The following is a 22782-nucleotide window of genomic DNA, read 5'->3' as shown; positions in this document are numbered from 1 at the left end:
ATACTGCGGGGACATGCATATTCTAGAATACCCAATGCGTTAGAATCGGCCACAATCTAGTAGTATATAATACTCCTGATTTTGACTTAAAAATATGGAAGCATAATCGCGACTATGATTCTCAGAGTAAATCGGGTAGCACTGAACAATTCTTACGCTTCGCCGCTGCCTTCATTGTGCTTTCAGCAGAATGTATGAATTCTATAAATGGAGAGAATAGAAAGGACTCTTGTACCTTCTCCATTCTAAGGTGGCACTGCCAACTGTGCCAGGGGCCAATCATGGAGATTTTTAATTCTCTTGTGCTTGTAAAGGAGCAATAAATTCAGGCAACTGCAGATTATTCAATTAATATTTAAAATATTTGCATGTATATTTTGGCTAAAAATCATTTTTGAAATTTGAGTTTCATTCAAAATTTGCACTGTTAGCACTCTATAGGCAATGTGCTGCGCCGTATATTGCTGGCTGACCAATGAGTCATCTCAGAATCAACCAGGGAGTTTGTTGTGACTGAGAATATGTAACTTTTGTGTCTTCTCCTGAGCTCCTGTCTGCTGATTTATGACCAGAGACCACAACAAAGTTGTGCTGAACTCTGATGTGGTCATAAATCCACAGACAGGAGCACAGAAAAATGCCAATAATTCCAAACTCTCCTCAGAATGAGTGACTGATTCTCGGCTCACTCATTCTACATCCAGGTACCCAATCAGCCTGTAAAGGCCAGACAGTGACTTTTTTTTTACAAACTAATTGCACAAAATATTTGTATCCCGTAATACATGCATTTATAGAGAATCTGTCAGCTTAGAAATGCCATGCTATTTCTATTGTTATAGAGCAGGAAAAGCTGAACAGATCGATTTTTATAGTTTTGTGTAACATTTAGTACAACCTGTATAGGAATTCAATAAAATCCCTGCTTATCAGTCAAGGAGGCGGTACTAATTGATCTGTGTATAAGTGTACACACCCAGATGACTGTTGATCACTGATTTGGACCGCCCCCTTGACTTCTAATCACACAAGGCAGGAATTTCAATGAATAAATACAAATTATATTAAATATTTTCTCACTATCTTCTATATCCAGTTCTCAGCTACCCCTCCCCCCCCAAAGATTTGTATGCTATAATATATTAGAGGGTCTCTGAGCTCCATTTTACACTCTTTTATTATAATGAAATTCTCCCATAACCATAACTACTTACCCAGATTCCCAGCATCACATTCCGGCCTCCAACATTTATAGCTTTGGCGACAAATGCGGCCCCAATAGTCTAAAAAAAAAAATCACATAAAGATATTATATGTATGTGAAATCGGGGTTCCCCAAGAATAGTCAGTGCTCATGCAGTGGGTAGGACAATGGAGCAGTTTGACCTTAAAGTGGTGTAACCACAGTTTTATTTTCACATGTTCTATTGATATATGGAATAGAAATTAAAATGACCGTTATGCTTTATAGGGAATCTGTCAGCAGGTGTCTGCAGTGTAATCCGAGGACACCGTGATCTAGGAGCAGAGTTGCTGATTACCGGGATGTCTCTTTCTGTGCGGTTTTGCTGTTTCAATACAATCAGTGTTTTATCAGCAGCAGATGAACACTATCATAACTGCTGCACCCAGTGTACTGAGTGACACATCCCTGGAATCTAGGTATTGTTCCCCTACCTTATGCTGCTGTCTGATTACATAACAAAAACCTGCTGACGAATTCCCATTTAAATGTATGTTTGCACAGAGTTTGGCAACACGGATCTTCAAAATTCACATCAAAGAATATTCAAACACTGTTTGAAGCCTTTTTTATATGAATTTTCAAATGTATATGAGTTAAAATCCACATAAAAACTTTAGCGTGATGATACCCCTCACACACTATAACAAAAGGGAACTAAACTGATTTTATTATTTGATTCCATACACACGGTCTCAGTATAGTTCTGGTTTTGGAGCTGTGTAGCTAGTGATAAATGGATTTTCCAGAATTGGAAGGTGTCTGGTATTGCAGACCAGACCCATTCACTTTGCACGCTGATGAGCTAAAATACAAGAGACAGCTGATGGACAGGCATTGCACGATTTCAGGGGGATAGGGGGATTAGGATGTGTTCCTAACTCTGGGCAAGATCTTTGTCATGGTAAGAAATAAGAAGATAATCCTAGCCAATGAGAAATTAGGCAAGTTTGGAATGTATTTTCTATTAGCTGAAGAGCCCGGCGTTGCCTGGGCATAGTAACTAACTGCAGTTAGTTATAAGAAATTATAATGATTATAACATTTCATATCATATATTCAACACTACAGATTTGCAACACAAATTAAATGATTACCTAAGTATTGATAGTATTTTATTTTCAGCCTGCGCATTTAATATTGTGGCCTTCAAAAAAGAAAAATTTTGCTTCAACAAACGGTGCTGGTGCATGCGCAATAGCCTCTATCGGCAAGCAGTGCTCTCAATCTGCACCTGCGCAGCCCACTGTGTGCCGAGGCCCCAGCGTGGGAACGCGCACGAGGAAAATACATTCTCTGTTCAACATAGCAACACTCCCGCACTGGTACTCGGAACACAACCGCTGCCATTTTGTTAAAGCAAAAGTATTTTTTTAACACAATATTAACCCCTTAACGATTGCCGATACGACTTTAAACTGCAGCAGTTAAGGGGCCTTATTTTTCCTGCACCTCACTCTCCTCCTTTATACACAGCCTCCCCCTACACCCCACGCTCCCCCTGCACCTCACGCTCCTCCTTTATACACAGCCTCCCCCTACACCTCACGCTCCTCCTTTATACACAACCTCCCCCTCCACCTCACGCTCCTCCTTTATACACAGCCTCCTCCTGCACCTCACGCTCCTCCTTTATACACAGCCTCCCCCTACACCTCATGCTCCTCCTTTATACACCGCCTCCCCCTGCACCTCACGCTCCTCCTTTATACACCGCCTCCCCCTGCACCTCACGCTCCACCTTTATACACCGCCTCCCCCTGCACCTCACGCTCCTCCTTTATACAGAGCCTCCTCCTGCACCTCACGCTCCTCCTTTATACACAGCCTCCTCCTGCACCTCACGCTCCTCCTTTATACACAGCCTCCTCCTGCACCTCACGCTCCTCCTTTATACACCGCCTCCCCTGCACCTCACGCTCCTCCTTTATACACCGCCTCCCCCTGCACCTCACGCTCCTCCTTTATACACCGCCTCCCCCTGCACCTCACGCTCCTCCTTTATACACCGCCTCCCCCTGCACCTCACGCTCCTCCTTTATACACCGCCTCCCCCTGCACCTCACGATCCTCCTTTATACAGAGCCTCCCCCTGCACCTCACGATCCTCCTTTATACACAGCCTCCCCCTGCACCTCACGCTCCTCCTTTATACACAGCCTCCTCCTGCACCTCACGCTCCTCCTTTATACACAGCCTCCTCCTGCACCTCACGCTCCTCCTTTATACACAGCCTCCCCCTGCACCTCACGCTCCTCCTTTATACACAGCCTCCCCCTGCACCTCGCGCTCCTCCTTTACACAGCCTCCCCCTGCACCTCACGCTCCTCCTTTATACACAGCCTCCCCCTGCACCTCACGCTCCTCCTTTATACACAGCCTCCCCCTACACCTCACGCTCCTCCTTAATACACAGCCTCCTCCTGCACCTCACGCTCCTCCTTTATACACAGCCTCCTCCTGCACCTCACGCTCCTCCTTTATACACAGCCTCCTCCTGCACCTCACGCTCCTCCTTTATACAGAGCCTCCCCCTGCACCTCACGATCCTCCTTTATACACAGCCTCCCCCTACACCTCACGCTCCTCCTTTATACACAGCCTCCTCCTGCACCTCACGCTCCTCCTTTATACACAGCCTCCTCCTGCACCTCACGCTCCTCCTTTATACACAGCCTCCCCCTGCACCTCACGATCCTCCTTTATACAGAGCCTCCCCCTGCACCTCACGATCCTCCTTTATACACAGCCTCCCCCTACACCTCACGCTCCTCCTTTATACACAGCCTCCTCCTGCACCTCACGCTCCTCCTTTATACATTGCCTCCCCCTGCACCTCACGCTCCTCCTTTATACACAGCCTCCTCCTGCACCTCACGCTCCTCCTTTATACACCGCCTCCCCCTGCACCTCACGCTCCTCCTTTATACACAGCCTCCCCCTGCACCTCACGCTCCTCCTTTATACACCGCCTCCCCCTGCACCTCACGATCCTCCTTTATACAGAGCCTCCCCCTGCACCTCACGATCCTCCTTTATACAGAGCCTCCCCCTGCACCTCACGATCCTCCTTTATACACAGCCTCCCCCTACACCTCACGCTCCTCCTTTATACACAGCCTCCTCCTGCACCTCACGCTCCTCCTTTATACACCGCCTCCCCCTGCACCTCACGCTCCTCCTTTATACACCGCCTCCCCCTGCACCTCACGCTCCTCCTTTATACACAGCCTCCTCCTGCACCTCATGCTCCTCCTTTATACACCGCCTCCCCCTGCACCTCACGCTCCTCCTTTATACACAGCCTCCCCCTGCACCTCACGCTCCTCCTTTATACACAGCCTCCTCCTGCACCTCACGCTCCTCCTTTATACACCGCCTCCCCCTGCACCTCACGCTCCTCCTTTATACACCGCCTCCCCCTGCACCTCACGCTCCTCCTTTATACACAGCCTCCTCCTGCACCTCACGCTCCTCCTTTATACACCGCCTCCCCCTGCACCTCACGCTCCTCCTTTATACACAGCCTCCCCCTGCACCTCACGCTCCTCCTTTACACAGCCTCCCCCTGCACCTCACGCTCCCCCTACACCTCACGCTCCTCCTTTATACACAGCCTCCCCCTGCACCTCACGCTCCTCCTTTATACACAACCTCCTCCTGCACCTCACGCTCCTCCTTTATACACAGCCTCCTCCTGCACCTCACGCTCCTCCTTTATACACAGCCTCCCCCTGCACCTCACGCTCCTCCTTTATACACAGCCTCCTCCTGCACCTCACGCTCCTCCTTTATACACAGCCTCCTCCTGCACCTCACGCTCCTCCTTTATACACAGCCTCCTCCTGCACCTCACGCTCCTCCTTTATACACAGCCTCCTCCTGCACCTCACGCTCCTCCTTTATACACAGCCTCCTCCTGCACCTCACGCTCCTCCTTTATACACAGCCTCCTCCTGCACCTCACGCTCCTCCTTTATACACAGCCTCCCCCTGCACCTCACGCTCCTCCTTTATACACAGCCTCCCCCTGCACCTCACGCTCCTCCTTTATACACAGCCTCCTCCTGCACCTCACGCTCCTCCTTTATACACAGCCTCCCCCTGCACCTCACGCTCCTCCTTTATACAGCCTCCTCCTGCACCTCACGCTCCTCCTTTATACACAGCCTCCCCCTGCACCTCACGCTCCTCCTTTATACACAGCCTCCTCCTGCACCTCACGCTCCTCCTTTATACACAGCCTCCCCCTGCACCTCACGCTCCTCCTTTATACACAGCCTCCCCCTGCACCGCACGCTCCTCCTTTATACACAGCCTCCCCCTGCACCTCACGCTCCTCCTTTATACACAGCCTCCCCCTGCACCTCACGCTCCTCCTTTATACACAGCCTCCCCCTGCACCTCACGCTCCTCCTTTATACACAGCCTCCTCCTGCACCTCACGCTCCTCCTTTATACACAGCCTCCCCCTGCACCTCACGCTCCTCCTTTATACACAGCCTCCCCCTGCACCTCACGCTCCTCCTTTATACACAGCCTCCCCCTGCACCTCACGCTCCTCCTTTATACACAGCCTCCTCCTGCACCTCACGCTCCTCCTTTATACACAGCCTCCCCCTGCACCTCACGCTCCTCCTTTATACACAGCCTCCTCCTGCACCTCACGCCCCTCCTTTATACACAGCCTCCCCCTGCACCTCACGCTCCTCCTTTATACACAGCCTCCTCCTGCACCTCACGCTCCTCCTTTATACACTGCCTCCCCCTGCACCTCACGCTCCTCCTTTATACACAGCCTCCTCCTGCACCTCACGCTCCTCCTTTATACACCGCCTCCCCCTGCACCTCACGCTCCTCCTTTATACACAGCCTCCCCCTGCACCTCACGCTCCTCCTTTATACACAGCCTCCTCCTGCACCTCACGCTCCTCCTTTATACACCGCCTCCCCCTGCACCTCACGCTCCTCCTTTATACACCGCCTCCCCCTGCACCTCACGCTCCTCCTTTATACACAGCCTCCTCCTGCACCTCACGCTCCTCCTTTATACACCGCCTCCCCCTGCACCTCACGCTCCTCCTTTATACACAGCCTCCCCCTGCACCTCACGCTCCTCCTTTATACACAGCCTCCTCCTGCACCTCACGCTCCTCCTTTATACACCGCCTCCCCCTGCACCTCACGCTCCTCCTTTATACACAGCCTCCTCCTGCACCTCACGCTCCTCCTTTATACACCGCCTCCCCCTGCACCTCACGCTCCTCCTTTATACACCGCCTCCCCCTGCACCTCACGCTCCTCCTTTATACACAGCCTCCCCCTGCACCTCACGCTCCTCCTTTATACACCGCCTCCCCCTGCACCTCACGCTCCTCCTTTATACACAGCCTCCCCCTGCACCTCACGCTCCTCCTTTACACAGCCTCCCCCTGCACCTCACGCTCCCCCTACACCTCACGCTCCTCCTTTATACACAGCCTCCCCCTGCACCTCACGCTCCTCCTTTATACACAACCTCCTCCTGCACCTCACGCTCCTCCTTTATACACAGCCTCCTCCTGCACCTCACGCTCCTCCTTTATACACAGCCTCCTCCTGCACCTCACGCTCCTCCTTTATACACAGCCTCCCCCTGCACCTCACGCTCCTCCTTTATACACAGCCTCCTCCTGCACCTCACGCTCCTCCTTTATACACAGCCTCCTCCTGCACCTCACGCTCCTCCTTTATACACAGCCTCCTCCTGCACCTCACGCTCCTCCTTTATACACAGCCTCCTCCTGCACCTCACGCTCCTCCTTTATACACAGCCTCCTCCTGCACCTCACGCTCCTCCTTTATACACAGCCTCCTCCTGCACCTCACGCTCCTCCTTTATACACAGCCTCCCCCTGCACCTCACGCTCCTCCTTTATACACAGCCTCCTCCTGCACCTCACACTCCTCCTTTATACACAGCCTCCCCCTGCACCTCACGCTCCTCCTTTATACAGCCTCCTCCTGCACCTCTCGCTCCTCCTTTATACACAGCCTCCCCCTGCACCTCACGCTCCTCCTTTATACACAGCCTCCTCCTGCACCTCACGCTCCTCCTGCACCTCACGCTTCTCCTTTATACACAGCCTCCCCCTGCACCTCACGCTCCTCCTTTATACACAGCCTCCCCCTGCACCACACGCTCCTCCTTTATACACAGCCTCCCCCTGCACCTCACGCTCCTCCTTTATACACAGCCTCCCCCTGCACCTCACGCTCCTCCTTTATACACAGCCTCCCCCTGCACCTCACGCTCCTCCTTTATACACAGCCTCCTCCTGCACCTCACGCTCCTCCTTTATACACAGCCTCCCCCTGCACCTCACGCTCCTCCTTTATACACAGCCTCCCCCTGCACCTCACGCTCCTCCTTTATACACAGCCTCCCCCTGCACCTCACGCTCCTCCTTTATACACAGCCTCCTCCTGCACCTCACGCTCCTCCTTTATACACAGCCTCCCCCTGCACCTCACGCTCCTCCTTTATACACAGCCTCCTCCTGCACCTCACGCTCCTCCTTTATACACAGCCTCCCCCTGCACCTCACGCTCCTCCTTTATACACAGCCTCCCGCTGCTCCTCACGCTCCTCCTTTATACACAGCCTCCTCCTGCACCTCACCCTCCTCCTTTATACACAGCCTCCTCCTGCACCTCACCCTCCTCCTTTACACACAGCCTCCTCCTGCACCTCACGCTCCTCCTGCACCTCACGCTCCTCCTTTATACACAGCCTCCCCCTGCACCTCACGCTCCTCCTTTATACACAGCCTCCCCCTGCACCTCACGCTCCTCCTTTATACACAGCCTCCTTCTCCACCTCACGCTCCTCCTTTATATACAGCCTCCCCCTGCACCTCACGCTCCTCCTTTATACAGCCTCCTCCTGCACCTCACGCTCCTCCTTTATACACAGCCTCCTTCTCCACCTCACGCTCCTCCTTTATACACAGGCTCCCCCTGCACCTCACGCTCCTCCTTTATACACAGCCTGCCCCTGCACCTCACACTCCTCCTTTATACACAGCCTCTCCCTGCGCCTCACGCTCCTCCTTTATACACAGCCTCCTCCTGCACCTCACGCTCCTCCTTTATACACAGCCTCCTCCTGCACCTCACGCTCCTCCTTTATACACAGCCTCCTTCTCCACCTCACGCTCCTTCTTTCTACACAGCATTTTTCAGCAGCACAGCTTTTCTCCTTTATAGTCGCCTCCTCCGGCAGCACCTCACACTCCTCTTCCATATACAATTGGAACCACTTGATCCCGAGAGAAATTGCAATAAAGTGTATCGTGTACACAGCACCACACTTTTCTCCTTTAGACCTCGTTCACACGTTATTTGGTCATTATTTTTGCTCCGTATTTGTATGCTAAAACTTGGAGTAAAACAATCAGGGAAAGGTTTATTAGAAACACGTCACCACTTCTGTATTTCCCACTCGTGGTTTTGGCTTATAAATACTGAGGTAAAATACTGACCAAATACTGAACGAGTGAATGTGGCCTTATACACAGCCTCCACCTGCAGCGCTTCACTCTTCTCTATACACAGCCTCATACTGCAGCAGCACCTCACACCTCTCATTTTCTCCTTCACACCTCTCATTTTCTCCTTCACACCTCTCATTTTCTCCTTCACACCTCATTTTCTCTGTTGTAAATTGGATTCTGGGCTCCCCCGGTGGCCACTTGTGGAATTTAACTTGTGTGCATCATCCCCTCTGTTCACCTGCTCCTATCAGGATGTAGGAGTCGCTATATAACCTTGCTCCTCTGTCAGTTTCATGCCGGTCAACAATGTAATCAGTAGCCTTTCTGTGCATGTTCCTGCTACTAGACAACTCCCAGCTAAGTTGGACTTTTGTCCTTGTGTGTTTTTGCATTTTGTTCCTGTTCACAGCTGCTGTTTCGTTACTGTGTCTGGAAAGCTCTTGTGAGCGGAAATTGCCACTCTGGTGTTATTGGTTAATGCTAGAGTCTTAAAGTAATTTCTGGATGGTGTTTTGGTAGGGTTTTCTGCTGACCATGAAAGTGCCCTTTCTGTCTTCATGCTATCTAGTAAGCGGACCTCGATTTTGCTAAACCTATTTTCATACTACGTTTGTCATTTCATCTTAAATCACCGCCAATATATGTGGGGGCCTCTGTCTGCCTTTTGGGAAAATTTCTCTAGAGGTGAGCCAGGACTGTCTTTTCCTCTGCTAGGATTAGGTAGTTCTCCGGCTGGCGCTGGGCATCTAGGGATAAAAAAACGTAGGCATGCTACCCGGCCACTTCTAGTTGCGCGGCAGGTTTAGTTCATGGTCAGTATAGTTTCCATCTTCCAAGAGCTAGTTCTCATATATGCTGGGCTATGTTCTCTCGCCATTGAGAATCATGACAGTTTGACCGGCCCAAAAAAGGGTTAAATTACTGGCTGAGAAAGGAGAGAAAAAAGAAGTCTGCTACAATTTTTTTTTTTTTCCCCTCTAGTTCTGAGTGTGCTCTTAATTGAATCACTTGCTAGTCCGCCTATACTGCAGCCTTCCTCTCTTCCTCTCCTTCTAATCCTTGAATGGCTCTGTGTTCACCTGTTTCAAATGGATCTTCAGAGTGTAGCTACAGGTTTGAATAATCTCGCCACAAAGGTACAAAATTTGCAAGATTTTGTTGTTCATGCACCTATGTCTGAGCCTAGAATTCCTTTGCCTGAATTCTTCTCGGGGAATAGATCTCACTTTCAAAATTTTAAAAATAATTGCAAATTGTTTTTGTCCCTGAAGTCTCGCTCTGCCGGAGACCCTGCACAGCAGGTCAGGATTGTAATTTCCTTGCTCCGGGGCGACCCTCAAGACTGGGCTTTTGCATTGGCACCAGGGGATCCTGCGTTGCTCAATGTGGATGCGTTTTTTCTGGCCTTGGGGTTGCTTTATGAGGAACCTCATTTAGAGCTTCAGGCGGAAAAGGCCTTGATGTCCTTGTCTCAGGGGCAAGATGAAGCTGAAATATACTGCCAAAAATTCCGCAAATGGTCTGTGCTTACTCAGTGGAATGAGTGCGCCCTGGCGGCGATTTTCAGAGAAGGTCTCTCTGATGCCATTAAGGATGTTATGGTGGGGTTCCCTGTGTCTGCGAGTCTGAATGAGTCCATGACGATGGCTATTCAGATCGATAGGCGTCTGCGGGAGCGCAAACCTGTGCACCATTTGGCGGTGTCTACTGAGAAAACGCCAGAAAATATGCAATGTGATAGAATTCTGTCCAGAAGCGAGCGGCAGAATTTTAGACGAAGAAATGGGTTGTGCTTCTATTGTGGTGATTCAACTCATGTTATATCAGCATGCTTTAAGCGTACTAAGAAGCCTGACAAGTCTGTTTCAATTAGCACTTTACAGTCTAAGTTTATTCTATCTGTGACCCTGATTTGTTCTTTGTCATCTATTACCGCGGACGCCTATGTCGACTCTGGCGCTGCTTTGAGTCTTATGGATTGGTCCTTTGCCAAACGCTGTGGGTATGATTTGGAGCCATTGGAGGCTCCGATACCTCTGAAAGGGATTGACTCCACCCCATTGGCTAGTAATAAACCACAATACTGGACACAAGTGACTATGCGTGTTAATCCGGATCACCAGGAGGTTATTCGCTTTCTGGTGCTGTATAATCTACATGATGTTTTGGTGCTGGGATTGCCATGGCTGCAATCTCATAACCCAGTCCTCGACTGGAGAGCTATGTCTGTGTTAAGCTGGGGATGTAAAGGAACTCATGGGGACGTACCTTTGGTTTCCATTTCATCATCTATTCCCTCTGAGATTCCTGAATTCTTGTCTGACTTTCGTGACGTTTTTGAAGAACCCAAGGTTGGTTCACTACCTCCGCACCGGGAGTGCGATTGTGCCATAGACTTGATCCCGGGTAGTAAACACCCTAAGGGTCGTTTATTTAATCTGTCTGTGCCTGAACACGCTGCTATGCGAGAATATATAAAGGAGTCCTTGGAAAAGGGACATATTCGTCCTTCGTCATCTCCCTTAGGAGCCGGTTTTTTCTTTGTGTCTAAGAAAGACGGCTCTTTGAGGCCGTGTATTGATTATCGACTTTTGAATAAAATCACGGTTAAATATCAATATCCGTTACCACTGCTTACTGATTTGTTTGCTCGTATAAAGGGGGCCAAGTGGTTCTCTAAGATTGATCTCCGTGGGGCGTATAATTTGGTGCGAATCAAGCAGGGGGATGAGTGGAAAACCGCATTTAATACGCCCGAGGGCCATTTTGAGTATTTGGTGATGCCTTTTGGTCTTTCAAATGCCCCTTCAGTCTTCCAGTCCTTTATGCATGACATTTTCCGCGATTATTTGGATAAATTTATGATTGTGTATCTGGATGATATTCTGATTTTTTCGGATGACTGGGACTCTCATGTCCAGCAGGTCAGGAGGGTTTTTCAGGTTTTGCGGTCTAATTCCTTGTGTGTGAAGGGTTCTAAGTGTGTTTTTGGGGTTCAGAAGATTTCCTTCTTGGGATACATTTTTTCCCCCTCTTCCATCGAGATGGATCCTGTCAAGGTTCAGGCTATTGGTGATTGGACGCAACCCTCTTCTCTTAAGAGTCTTCAGAAATTTTTGGGCTTTGCTAACTTTTATCGTTGATTTATTGCTGGTTTTTCTGATGTTGTAAAACCATTGACTGATTTGACTAAGAAGGGTGCTGATGTTGCTGATTGGTCCCCTGATGCTGTGGAGGCCTTTCGGGAGCTCAAGCGCCGCTTTTCTTCCGCCCCAGTGTTGCGTCAGCCTGATGTTGCTCTTCCTTTTCAGGTTGAGGTCGACGCTTCTGAAATCGGAGCTGGGGCGGTGTTGTCGCAGAGAAGTTCCGACTGCTCCGTGATGAGACCTTGTGCTTTTTTTTCCCGTAAATTTTCGCCCGCCGAGCGGAATTATGATATTGGGAATCGGGAGCTTTTGGCCATGAAGTGGGCTTTTGAGGAGTGGCGTCACTGGCTTGAGGGGGCCAGACATCAGGTGGTGGTTTTGACTGACCACAAAAATTTAATTTACCTTGAGTCTGCCAGGCGCCTGAATCCTAGACAAGCGCGCTGGTCGTTGTTTTTCTCTCGGTTTAATTTTGTGGTGTCTTACCTACCGGGTTCTAAGAATGTTAAGGCGGATGCCCTTTCTAGGAGTTTTGAGCCTGACTCCCCTGGTAATTCTGAGCCCACAGGTATCCTTAAAGATGGAGTGATATTGTCTGCCGTTTCTCCAGACCTGCGGCGGGCCTTGCAGGAGTTTCAGGCGGATAGACCTGATCGTTGCCCACCTGGTAGACTGTTTGTTCCTGATGATTGGACCAGTAGAGTCATCTGAGGTTCATTCTTCTGCGTTGGCAGGTCATCCTGGAATCTTTGGTACCAGGGATTTGGTGGCAAGGTCCTTCTGGTGGCCTTCCCTGTCACGAGATGTGCGAGGCTTTGTGCAGTCTTGTGACGTTTGTGCTCGGGCCAAGCCTTGTTGTTCTCGGGCTAGTGGATTGTTGTTACCCTTGCCTATCCCGAAGAGGCCTTGGACGCACATCTCGATGGATTTTATTTCGGATCTGCCTGTTTCTCAGAAGATGTCTGTCATCTGGGTGGTGTGTGACCGTTTCTCTAAGATGGTCCATCTGGTTCCCTTGCCTAAGTTGCCTTCTTCTTCCGAGTTGGTTCCTCTGTTTTTTCAAAATGTTGTTCGTTTGCATGGTATTCCGGAGAATATCGTTTCTGACAGAGGGACCCAATTCGTGTCTAGATTTTGGCGGGCATTCTGTGCTAGGATGGGCATAGATTTGTCTTTTTCGTCTGCTTTCCATCCTCAGACTAATGGCCAGACCGAGCGGACTAATCAGACCTTGGAGACATATTTGAGGTGTTTTGTGTCTGCGGATCAGGATGATTGGGTTGCTTTTTTGCCTTTGGCGGAGTTCGCCCTCAATAATCGGGCCAGCTCTGCCACCTTGGTGTCCCCGTTTTTCTGTAATTCGGGGTTTCATCCTCGATTTTCCTCCGGTCAAGTGGAATCTTCGGATTGTCCTGGAGTGGATGCTGTGGTGGAGAGGTTGCATCAGATTTGGGGGCAGGTGGTGGACAATTTGAAGTTGTCCCAGGAGAAGACTCAGCTTTTTGCCAACCGCCGTCGTCGTGTTGGTCCTCGGCTTTGTGTTGGGGACTTGGTGTGGTTGTCTTCTCGTTTTGTCCCTATGAGGGTTTCTTCTCCTAAGTTTAAGCCTCGGTTCATCGGCCCGTACAAGATATTGGAGATTCTTAACCCTGTGTCCTTCCGTTTGGACCTCCCTGCATCCTTTTCGATTCATAATGTTTTTCATCGGTCATTGTTGCGCAGGTATGAGGTACCAGCTGTGCCTTCCGTTGAGCCTCCTGCTCCGGTGTTGGTTGAGGGTGAGTTGGAGTACGTTGTGGAAAAGATCTTGGACTCTCGTGTTTCCAGACGGAAACTCCAGTATCTGGTCAAATGGAAGGGATACGGTCAGGAGGATAATTCTTGGGTCACTGCCTCTGATGTTCATGCCTCCGATCTTGTCCGTGCCTTTCATAGGGCTCATCCTGATCGCCCTGGTGGTTCTGGTGAGGGTTCGGTGCCCCCTCCTTGAGGGGGGGGGTACTGTTGTAAATTGGATTCTGGGCTCCCCCGGTGGCCACTTGTGGAATTTAACTTGTGTGCATCATCCCCTCTGTTCACCTGCTCCTATCAGGATGTGGGAGTCGCTATATAACCTTGCTCCTCTGTCAGTTTCATGCCGGTCAACAATGTAATCAGTAGCCTTTCTGTGCATGTTCCTGCTACTAGACAACTCCCAGCTAAGTTGGACTTTTGTCCTTGTGTGTTTTTGCATTTTGTTCCTGTTCACAGCTGCTGTTTCGTTACTGTGTCTGGAAAGCTCTTGTGAGCGGAAATTGCCACTCTGGTGTTATGAGTTAATGCTAGAGTCTTAAAGGAATTTCTGGATGGTGTTTTGATAGGGTTTTCTGCTGACCATGAAAGTGCCCTTTCTGTCTTCTGCTATCTAGTAAGCGGACCTCGATTTTGCTAAACCTATTTTCATACTACGTTTGTCATTTCATCTTAAATCACCGCCAATATATGTGGGGGCCTCTGTCTGCCTTTTGGGAAAATTTCTCTAGAGGTGAGCCAGGACTGTCTTTTCCTCTGCTAGGATTAGGTAGTTCTCCGGCTGGCGCTGGGCATCTAGGGATAAAAAAACGTAGGCATGCTACCCGGCCACTTCTAGTTGTGCGGCAGGTTTAGTTCATGGTCAGTATAGTTTCCATCTTCCAAGAGCTAGTTCTCATATATGCTGGGCTATGTTCTCTCGCCATTGAGAATCATGACATTTCTCCTTCACACCTCTCATTTTCTCCTTCACACCTCATTTTCTCCTTCACTCCTCTCATTTTCTCCTTCACTCCTCTCACTTCCCCCCTCACACCTCTCCTTTTGACCTCACACCTGTCATTTTCTGATCGTGTTTTTCCCCTCACTCCTCTTATTTTCCACTCACACCTCCATTTTGACCTCACAACTCAATTTCCCCTCACTCCTCTCTTCCCCTCACACGTGCACAGCAACTTCCTGTTATGAGCAGTCGTGATATCCATGAGGCTTCTCCCTTTCCCTTGTCATGTCTCACAGGAGCAACTCCATTCTATTATTATTATTATTCATTTTTATAGCGCCATTTATTCCATGGCGCTTTACATGTGAAATACGGGGCAAATATAGACAAATACATTAGACATGAGCAAAAAAAACAAGGCACACGGGTACATAAGGAGGGAGGACCCTGCCCGCGAGGGCTCACAATCTGCAGGGGATGGGTGATGATACACTAGACACGATGGAGCTAAACGTGGCCTGTGCGTGCCTTGCACTGATATTTTGAATGTGATGGCCCTGATTGTAGCTCGCATCTGTTGGGACGTTGCAGCCGGTAAGTTTTGCAGGGTGGCTTTCGAGGTGAATGCGTCTCCGCCCGTGTGCGCTAACAACATGGAGTGAGTGTGGCTATGCGGAGTGGGCGGGGCTTCACACACACACACACACACACACACACACACACACACACACACACACACACACACACACACACACACACACACACACACACACTCAGCTTTATATATAGAGATTTCTGCATGCCTCCATTTTTCCCTAGTCCCTCCTTTTATTCTCTTTTTTTTGCTTGTCATGCGTTGGGCATGGGCACTTCATTCCTACAGAGCTTACAATGAAGGCAGCCAGGATCTCCATAGTGCGCAGTCTGGCACATGCACGCTGGCTTCCGATCCCGGCCACCTCTCTCACTACAATAATGTTGTATGGGAATGCTCCCAGGCATGAGCACTAGCCCAAGAGCAGCTCTGTTCCTCAATCATGAGCGTCTGCCCCAACTATGCACTCCTGAAACATGATGTTCAGTATAACCCTTTAAAGGAAATGTCATCAGAAAACGACATTGTTTAAAATCAGGTTTTGGCATGAAAACTATTGAAAAGAGACTTTTTTCATATCTTCCATAGACTCCTCCCTTAGTGTGTACAGTTTTCAGCAGGGTCTTTATCATCAGAGGTAGGATCACAATGACAAGTAACATCTCTATACAGAGCTGATAACACAGGATTCACGATACACAATATACTATGGTCACAGCTTCCCCTCCCTTCACAATGACCTTTGCACAGGCTCTTTTGATTTTTTTTTTTCAATACAAAATGTACTGTCCCAGTATGTTCATTGAAGCTATGTACATATGTTGTTTCCTTAAACAGGAAGTAGGAGTCTAAAAAAAATGTCCCAGTAACCAGTGTGAAAATTGCAAGATTTGAGATTACTTTGCCGTTGGAGGATGGGCTCACATCTTTTGGCCAAATCTTGTGCTAAGCATCTCATGTGTTTTTTCATAGATTTCACAAGCCATTATGCTATTCACATTTCATGTATCGCACATTTCCCTTGCTTTAGTACAATTGAGTGCAGCCATTGATCTATTTGCTATGCAAGTCTTTTTTTGGTTATGCACCAGTTCAGATTAGATTGCTGTTCAGTCAGTTTACCTATATTTACTGTGGGTTTTTTTTATACAGATTGTCAAATGTAAAAAAAAAATGCCTCAAATTTTTTAAAACAGATGTAACAAAAACCTGTTATAAGCTATATGCCGTTTTCTGATGATGGCTTCCCTTTAAATACTGGATCAGATACCATTCTGGGAGATCAGCAAGTGGCTTTTCCAAGGATTGGATCTTGTTTTTGGCACTAAATATATGGCTTTGAACGCAGAGCCCAACTTTAAAGATATTATAATATTTCACAATACATTGAATAACCCCCCCTCCCCCCCCCAAAAAAAAAAAACTCCCATAGGGGTGGAGCCGCATATTCATTACTGTAATGAGCGGTACCATGTGACCGCTCACTACAGGAAGAAGCTGTCAGCGCCGGATAACCAGGGACCCTGCGCCAGGAGCAGGTGAGTCTAACGCAGTGCGCGATATTCACCTGCTCCACGTTACACCATCGGCTCCGCTGCATCTTCTGCGTCATCTGCAGTGACGCTCAGGTCAGAGGGCACGATGACGCGATTAGTGCGCGCCGCCCTCTGCCTGAACAGTCAGTGAAGAGGACGGGGAAGACACAGCGGCAGTCGGCGGTGGAACGCGGAGCAGGTGAATATAGCAAGTGCTGAGGGCCTGAGAGGCGAGTATGTAATTTTTTATTTTTTTAATTGCAGCAACAGCATATGGGGCAAATGTCTGTATGGGGCCATGTGCAGCATTATATGGGGCAAATATCTGTATGGGGCCATGTGCAGCATTATATGGGGCAAATATCTGTATGGAGCATCTTATGGGGCCATGTGCAGCATTATATGGGGCAAATATCTGTATGGGGCCATGTGCAGCATTATATGGGGCAAATATCTGTATGGGGCCATGTGCAGCATTATATGGGGCAAATATCTCTATGGAGCGTCTTATGGTGCCATAATCCACATTTGTGGAGCATTATACGGGGCAAATGTGCCTATGGAGCATCTTATGGGGTCATAATCAACATTTGTGCAGCATTATATGGGGCATATTTTAATATGGAGCATATTATGGGACCCATCAAACTGTACGGAGCATTATATGGGGCGTATTTTGTATGGAGCATCTTATGGGGCCCATCATGAACTGTATGGAGCATTATATGGGGCTCCTGATTCAATATGGATATTCAAAAACACTTAACCTACTGATGTCTCAATTAATTTTACTTTTATTGGTATCTATTTTTATTTTTCAAATTTACCAGTAGCTGCTGCATTTTCCACCCTAGGCTTATACTCGAGTCATTAAGTTTCCCCAGTTTATTGTGGCAAAATTAGGGGGGTCGGCTTATACTCGGGTCAGCTTATACTCCAGTATATACGGTAAGTGCTGCGGAATATGTTGGCGCTATATAAATAAATATTATTATAATGTATCCCACTGATTCTGAGACTGTTTTAGTGACATATTGTACTTCATGTTAGTGGTCAAATTTATTCAATATGACTTGTGTTTATTAAAAAAAAAAAAAAAAATTGGCAAATTTTGAAAATTTAGCAATTTTCAAACTTTTAATTTGTGTCCTTAAATCAGAGAGTTGTGCTACACAAAATAGTTAATAAATAACATTTCCCACATCTGAACTTTATATCAGAACAATTTTGGAAACATTATTTTTCAAGTTCACCACCTGACTGCACCATTGGAGGACGTCCTTCTTGACAGGAACAAGCAGCGGTTAAAAGGACCCTCCCCTTACCACCCACCAGTGTTTTTCCTGTCCCACTGCGGATAGGAACTTAATGTGTCCTCCGACGGTGCTGTGCAGATGGTGGTGATCGGGGGCCCAGCCTTTCCCACCGCAATACATCTGCTGCTGATACCTGCGATGGGGGGTCCCTCAGCCTCCCCAGTGTAGCGCTGCTCCTGGGGTCGGATCCACTTCCTCTGTGCCCGGGGCTCTCGGTCCGGGCGCCATGCCGCTAGGCTGTGTGCGGCGGCGGCTCCACTTTCGGCCGCGTCACTTCCAGCCGCGATGGCGCGCTATTCGGATGTCTGCCGGCGGGCAGATCTCAGCGGCGGCGACACCGGCCTTAGGAGAGGCTTTTCAGCAGAGTCACGCCGCGTGAGTAGCGGCGAGGAGGGCAGGATCAACCAGGTAAGGGGCCATTATTCAAACCTTTTCTCAATTTAAAAAAAAAAAACATCGAGAGACTCCCAGACGATCATAAATCTCATACCCCTGAACAGGTGGATAAGATACAGGAGGTTCAAGATGGAGTCCATAAGGTCCACAATCCCCCCGATAGACAAGGACATGGTGGTGTGCACCTTGGATCTAAAGAGTGCATATTATCATGTTCCAATCCACATTTCCTATCAGAAATTCCTGAGATTCGCTCTGATGAACAGAGGAGTAGTCTATCATTTTCAGTTCAGGTGCCTCCCCTTCTGCCTAGCTTCAGCCCCCAGGATATTTACCAAACTGATGTTGGAGGTAGTAGCCTACTTAAGACACCAGGGTATTTCCATAGTACCATACCTGGACAACTTTTTAATAATGGCGAGATCCGAGAAACTTCTCAGGATCGATTGAGATTATACAATTTCCATTCTACAAGAACTAGGGTGGATTGTGAATTGGGAAAAATCAAATCTAATCCCACATTCCAGAATAAAAATTTTTGGGGTCATACTAGATTCCCACACCAAGACATCTTTTCTGCCAGAAGAGAGACAGGTGGCATTAATCGAAAGCGTCCACCGAAGATACCCATCCTCCATAAGAGAAGCAATGAGGATTCTAGGCTTAATGATGGCCTGTATCCCCTGTGGGAAGTGGAGTCAATTTCACTCACGAGGGTTGCAGAAGGAAATTCTGAAGACCTGGGACAGAAAGCAAACTTCTTTGGAAAAGATGACTCTTTCTCTTTCAGGAAAGAAATCACTAACTTGGGGTGCTTTACCAGGCCCACTCACAGGTCAGAGGCAGGCACGTAAGGATACTATCCAACAATGTGACAGCGGTGGCGTTCCTAAGGCATCAGGGAGGCCCGAAGCACCCATCTCTACAGCACCTAGCAGACCACATTTTCAGGTGGGCAGAAAAATCTGTCGAATCCATCTCGGCGGTTCACCTGGAGGGCGCCAAAAACCATGTGGCAGATTTTTTTTTAGAAGGACACCGATAGATCCCAGAGAGTGGGAGTTGAATTCAGAAGTGTTCAACAGTCTGTGTCAGCAGTGGGGAACACCTCGAGTGGATCTTTTTGCCACTAGGTCAAATGCAAAGACCAGAACATTTTTTTCCCTCAATCCCCTAGACGGAGCAGTGGGGGTCGACGCTCTCTCATCCTTGGGGAGAAGGACTCCTTTACACTTTCCCACCCACTGATTCCGAGAACACTCAGGAAGATATGGGACGAGGGAGCAACAGTAATCTTGGTGGTTCCTTTCTGGCCAAAAAGAAGCTGGTTCTCCCTACTATCCAGAATGAAGACAGAAAGACCTATTCTTCTACCGAAGAGAAAGGACCTACTGTACCAAGGTCCAGTGTGCCACAGCAACCCAGACTCACTCCAGCTATCTGCCTGGATCCTGAACGCCTAACCCTAAGATCTAGAGGCCTCTCAAAAGACGTGATTACAACGCTCCAAGCAAGCAGGAAGCCGGTTACCTCGTCAATCTATAATAAGATCTGGAGGCGATTTTGTACCTTTTTAGGAGAAGTCCCGGTAGATACTTCAAGGTCAGACATCCCTAGGATTCTCAACAGGTTTTTTAGCGGCTTTTTATGATTGGCAGCCGTCACACACTAAAAGACGCTTTTTATTGCAAAAAATAGTTTTTGCGTCTCCACATTTTGAGAGCTATAATTTTTCCATATTTTGGTCCACAGAGTCAGGTGAGGTCTATTTTTTTGCGGGACGAGTTGACATTTTTACTGGTACCATTTTCGGGTACATGACATTTTTTGATCGCTTTTAACTCCAATTTGTGTGAGGTAGAATGAACAAAAAACAGCTATTCCTGAATTCCTTTTGGGGTGGGGGGGGGGGGGGGGGAGAGGCGCTTATACTATTCCACGCTTGGTAAAATTGATAAAGCAGTTTTATTCTTCGGGTCAGAACGATTACTGGGATACTTCATTTATATCATTTTTTATGTTTTGGCGCTTTTATACGATAAAAACTATTCTATATAAAAAAAATTATATTTTTTGCATTGCTTTATTCTGAGGACTATAACCTTTTTTAATTTTTTCGCTGATGATGCTGTATTGTGGCTAGTTTTTTGCGGTACAAGATGACGTTTTCAGCGGTACTATGTTTATTTATATTCGTCTTTTTGATCGCGTGTTATTCCACTTTTTGTTTGGAGGTATGATAAAGCGTCGTTTTTTGCCTCGGTTTTTTTTTTTACGGTGTTCACTGAAGGGGTTAACTAGTGGGACAGTGTTATAGGTCAGGTCGTTAGACGAGGCGATACTAAATATGTATACTTTTTTTTTTTATTTGGATAAAGAAATGTATTTAATGAAATAATTTTTTTTTTTTACTTTATTTAGGATTTATATATATATATATATATATATATATATATATATATATATATATATATATATATATATATATATATATATATATATATATATATATATATATATATATATATATATATATATATTTATTTTGCCCCAGGGGGGGACATCACTGTATATTATCAGATCTCTGATCTGACACTTTGCAGTGCACTGTGTCAGATCAGCGATCTGACAGGCACTGTAGGCAGGCTTCCCGGCGCCTGCTCTGAGCAGGTGCTTGAAAGCCACCTCCCTGCAGGACCCAGAAGGCCCCCGCGGCCATTTTGGATCCGGACCTGCAAGGAGGAGGAGGTAGAAGACCCTCTGAGCAACGCGATCACATCGCGTTGCTCCGAGGGTCTCAGGGAAGCACGCAGGGAGCCCCCTCCCTGTGCGATGCTTCCTTGTGCCGCCGGAACGCTGCGATCATGTTTGATCGCAGTGTTCAGGGGGTTATTGTGCCTGGAACGGTCCATGACCGCTCCTGGCACATAGTGCCGGATGTCAGCTGTAATAATCAGCTGACACCCGGCGGCGATCGGCCACGCTCCCCCCGTGAGAGCGGCCGATCGCCTATGACGTACTATCCCGTCACTGGGAATTAAGTCCCAGGTCACCTCGATGGGACAGTACGTCATATGGGATAAAGGGGTTAATGCCCTGTGTAAATCCCCGTACCTTTTATCAGAGGACATAGATATAGCCAATCTCGCTCTTAAAACAGCCTTTCTGGTGGCCATCATTTCGGCTAAGAGAGTAGGGGAAATGCAGGCTTTATCCATACAGGACCCATACCTTCAGATTTGTGATGACACAATAGTCTTAAGACTTGACCTGGCCTTTCTCCCCAAAGTAGTTTTGTCTACAAACATGAACCAAGACGTAATCCTTCCCTCATTTTGCCAACACCCTAGAAACTCAAAAGGGGTCTATCATAACCTAGACGTAAGAGAAACAGTTTTAAAATATCTAAAAGCGACCATTGCTAGGTGGATAAAAACTACTGTAGACCTAGCATATAGAACCCAAGGGAAGGATCCCCCAGACATCCTTAGAGCCCATTCAACTCGAGCTATAGCTACGTCATGGGCAGAAAGGGGGGGGCTGCAACAGAACAGATCTGTAGGGCTGCGACTTGGACCAGTCTTTCTACTTTTGCCAGACACTAAGCTAGATGTTGCTTCAGAGCAGTTGGCTTTTGGTAGAAAAGTATTACATGCAGTAGTCCCACTCTAAGATTACCATTCGTTGGTATTTCTCCAATAGTGCTGTCAGGTGGTAAAGTGGAAAACTGTAATTAGACCTACCGGTAATTGTATTTCCAGGAATCCATCCTGACAGCATTACTAGTTCCCTCCCACCGCAAAATTTAGTGTTGTATACTAATGTGATGTAACATTGGTGTAGAAATTGTTAATAAACTCTCTTTTTGCATCCATCCAGATGTGGTACTTTGGAAAATCACTGGTGGGTGGAGTGGGGAGGGTCCTTCTAACCGCTTGTTGTTCCTGTCCCACTGAGGGTAAGAAGGACGTCCTCCAATGGTGCTGTCAGGATGGATTCCTGGAAATACAATTACCGGTAGGTCTAATTACCGTTTTCCAGTTCACCACCTGACAGCACAATTGGAGAAATACCAACGAATTACCGGTAGGTCTAAATACCGTTTTTTGTTAGGACGTTTATAAGGGTTAAAAGTTGACCAGCGATTTCTCATTTTTCCAACAAAATTTACAAAGCCATTTTTTTTTTTTTTGGGGGGGGGGGGAACTATCTCACAATTGAACTGAACTTTGGGGCGTCAATATGACAGAAAATACCCAAAAGTGACACCATTCTAAAAACT

At 47.8% G+C, this 22782-nt stretch overlaps 1 protein-coding gene across 1 annotated transcript in view; it reads right to left on the bottom strand.

Moving 5' to 3' along the window:
- Window positions 1-22782, bottom strand: part of RAB24 (RAB24, member RAS oncogene family) — a 40263-nt gene that overhangs the window by 10992 nt on the left and 6489 nt on the right. Inside the window, exon 2 of the mRNA XM_077265938.1 lies at window positions 1215-1283. Coding sequence (XP_077122053.1) covers window positions 1215-1283 — 69 coding nt within the window. The remainder of the gene's footprint in view (window positions 1-1214; window positions 1284-22782) is intronic.

The sequence above is a fragment of the Ranitomeya variabilis genome, chromosome 5 (assembly GCF_051348905.1).
Source record: "Ranitomeya variabilis isolate aRanVar5 chromosome 5, aRanVar5.hap1, whole genome shotgun sequence".
Lineage (NCBI taxonomy): Eukaryota > Metazoa > Chordata > Amphibia > Anura > Dendrobatidae > Ranitomeya > Ranitomeya variabilis.
Note: the sequence above shows the minus strand (reverse complement) of the source record. Positions and strands in the feature narration are given on the sequence as shown.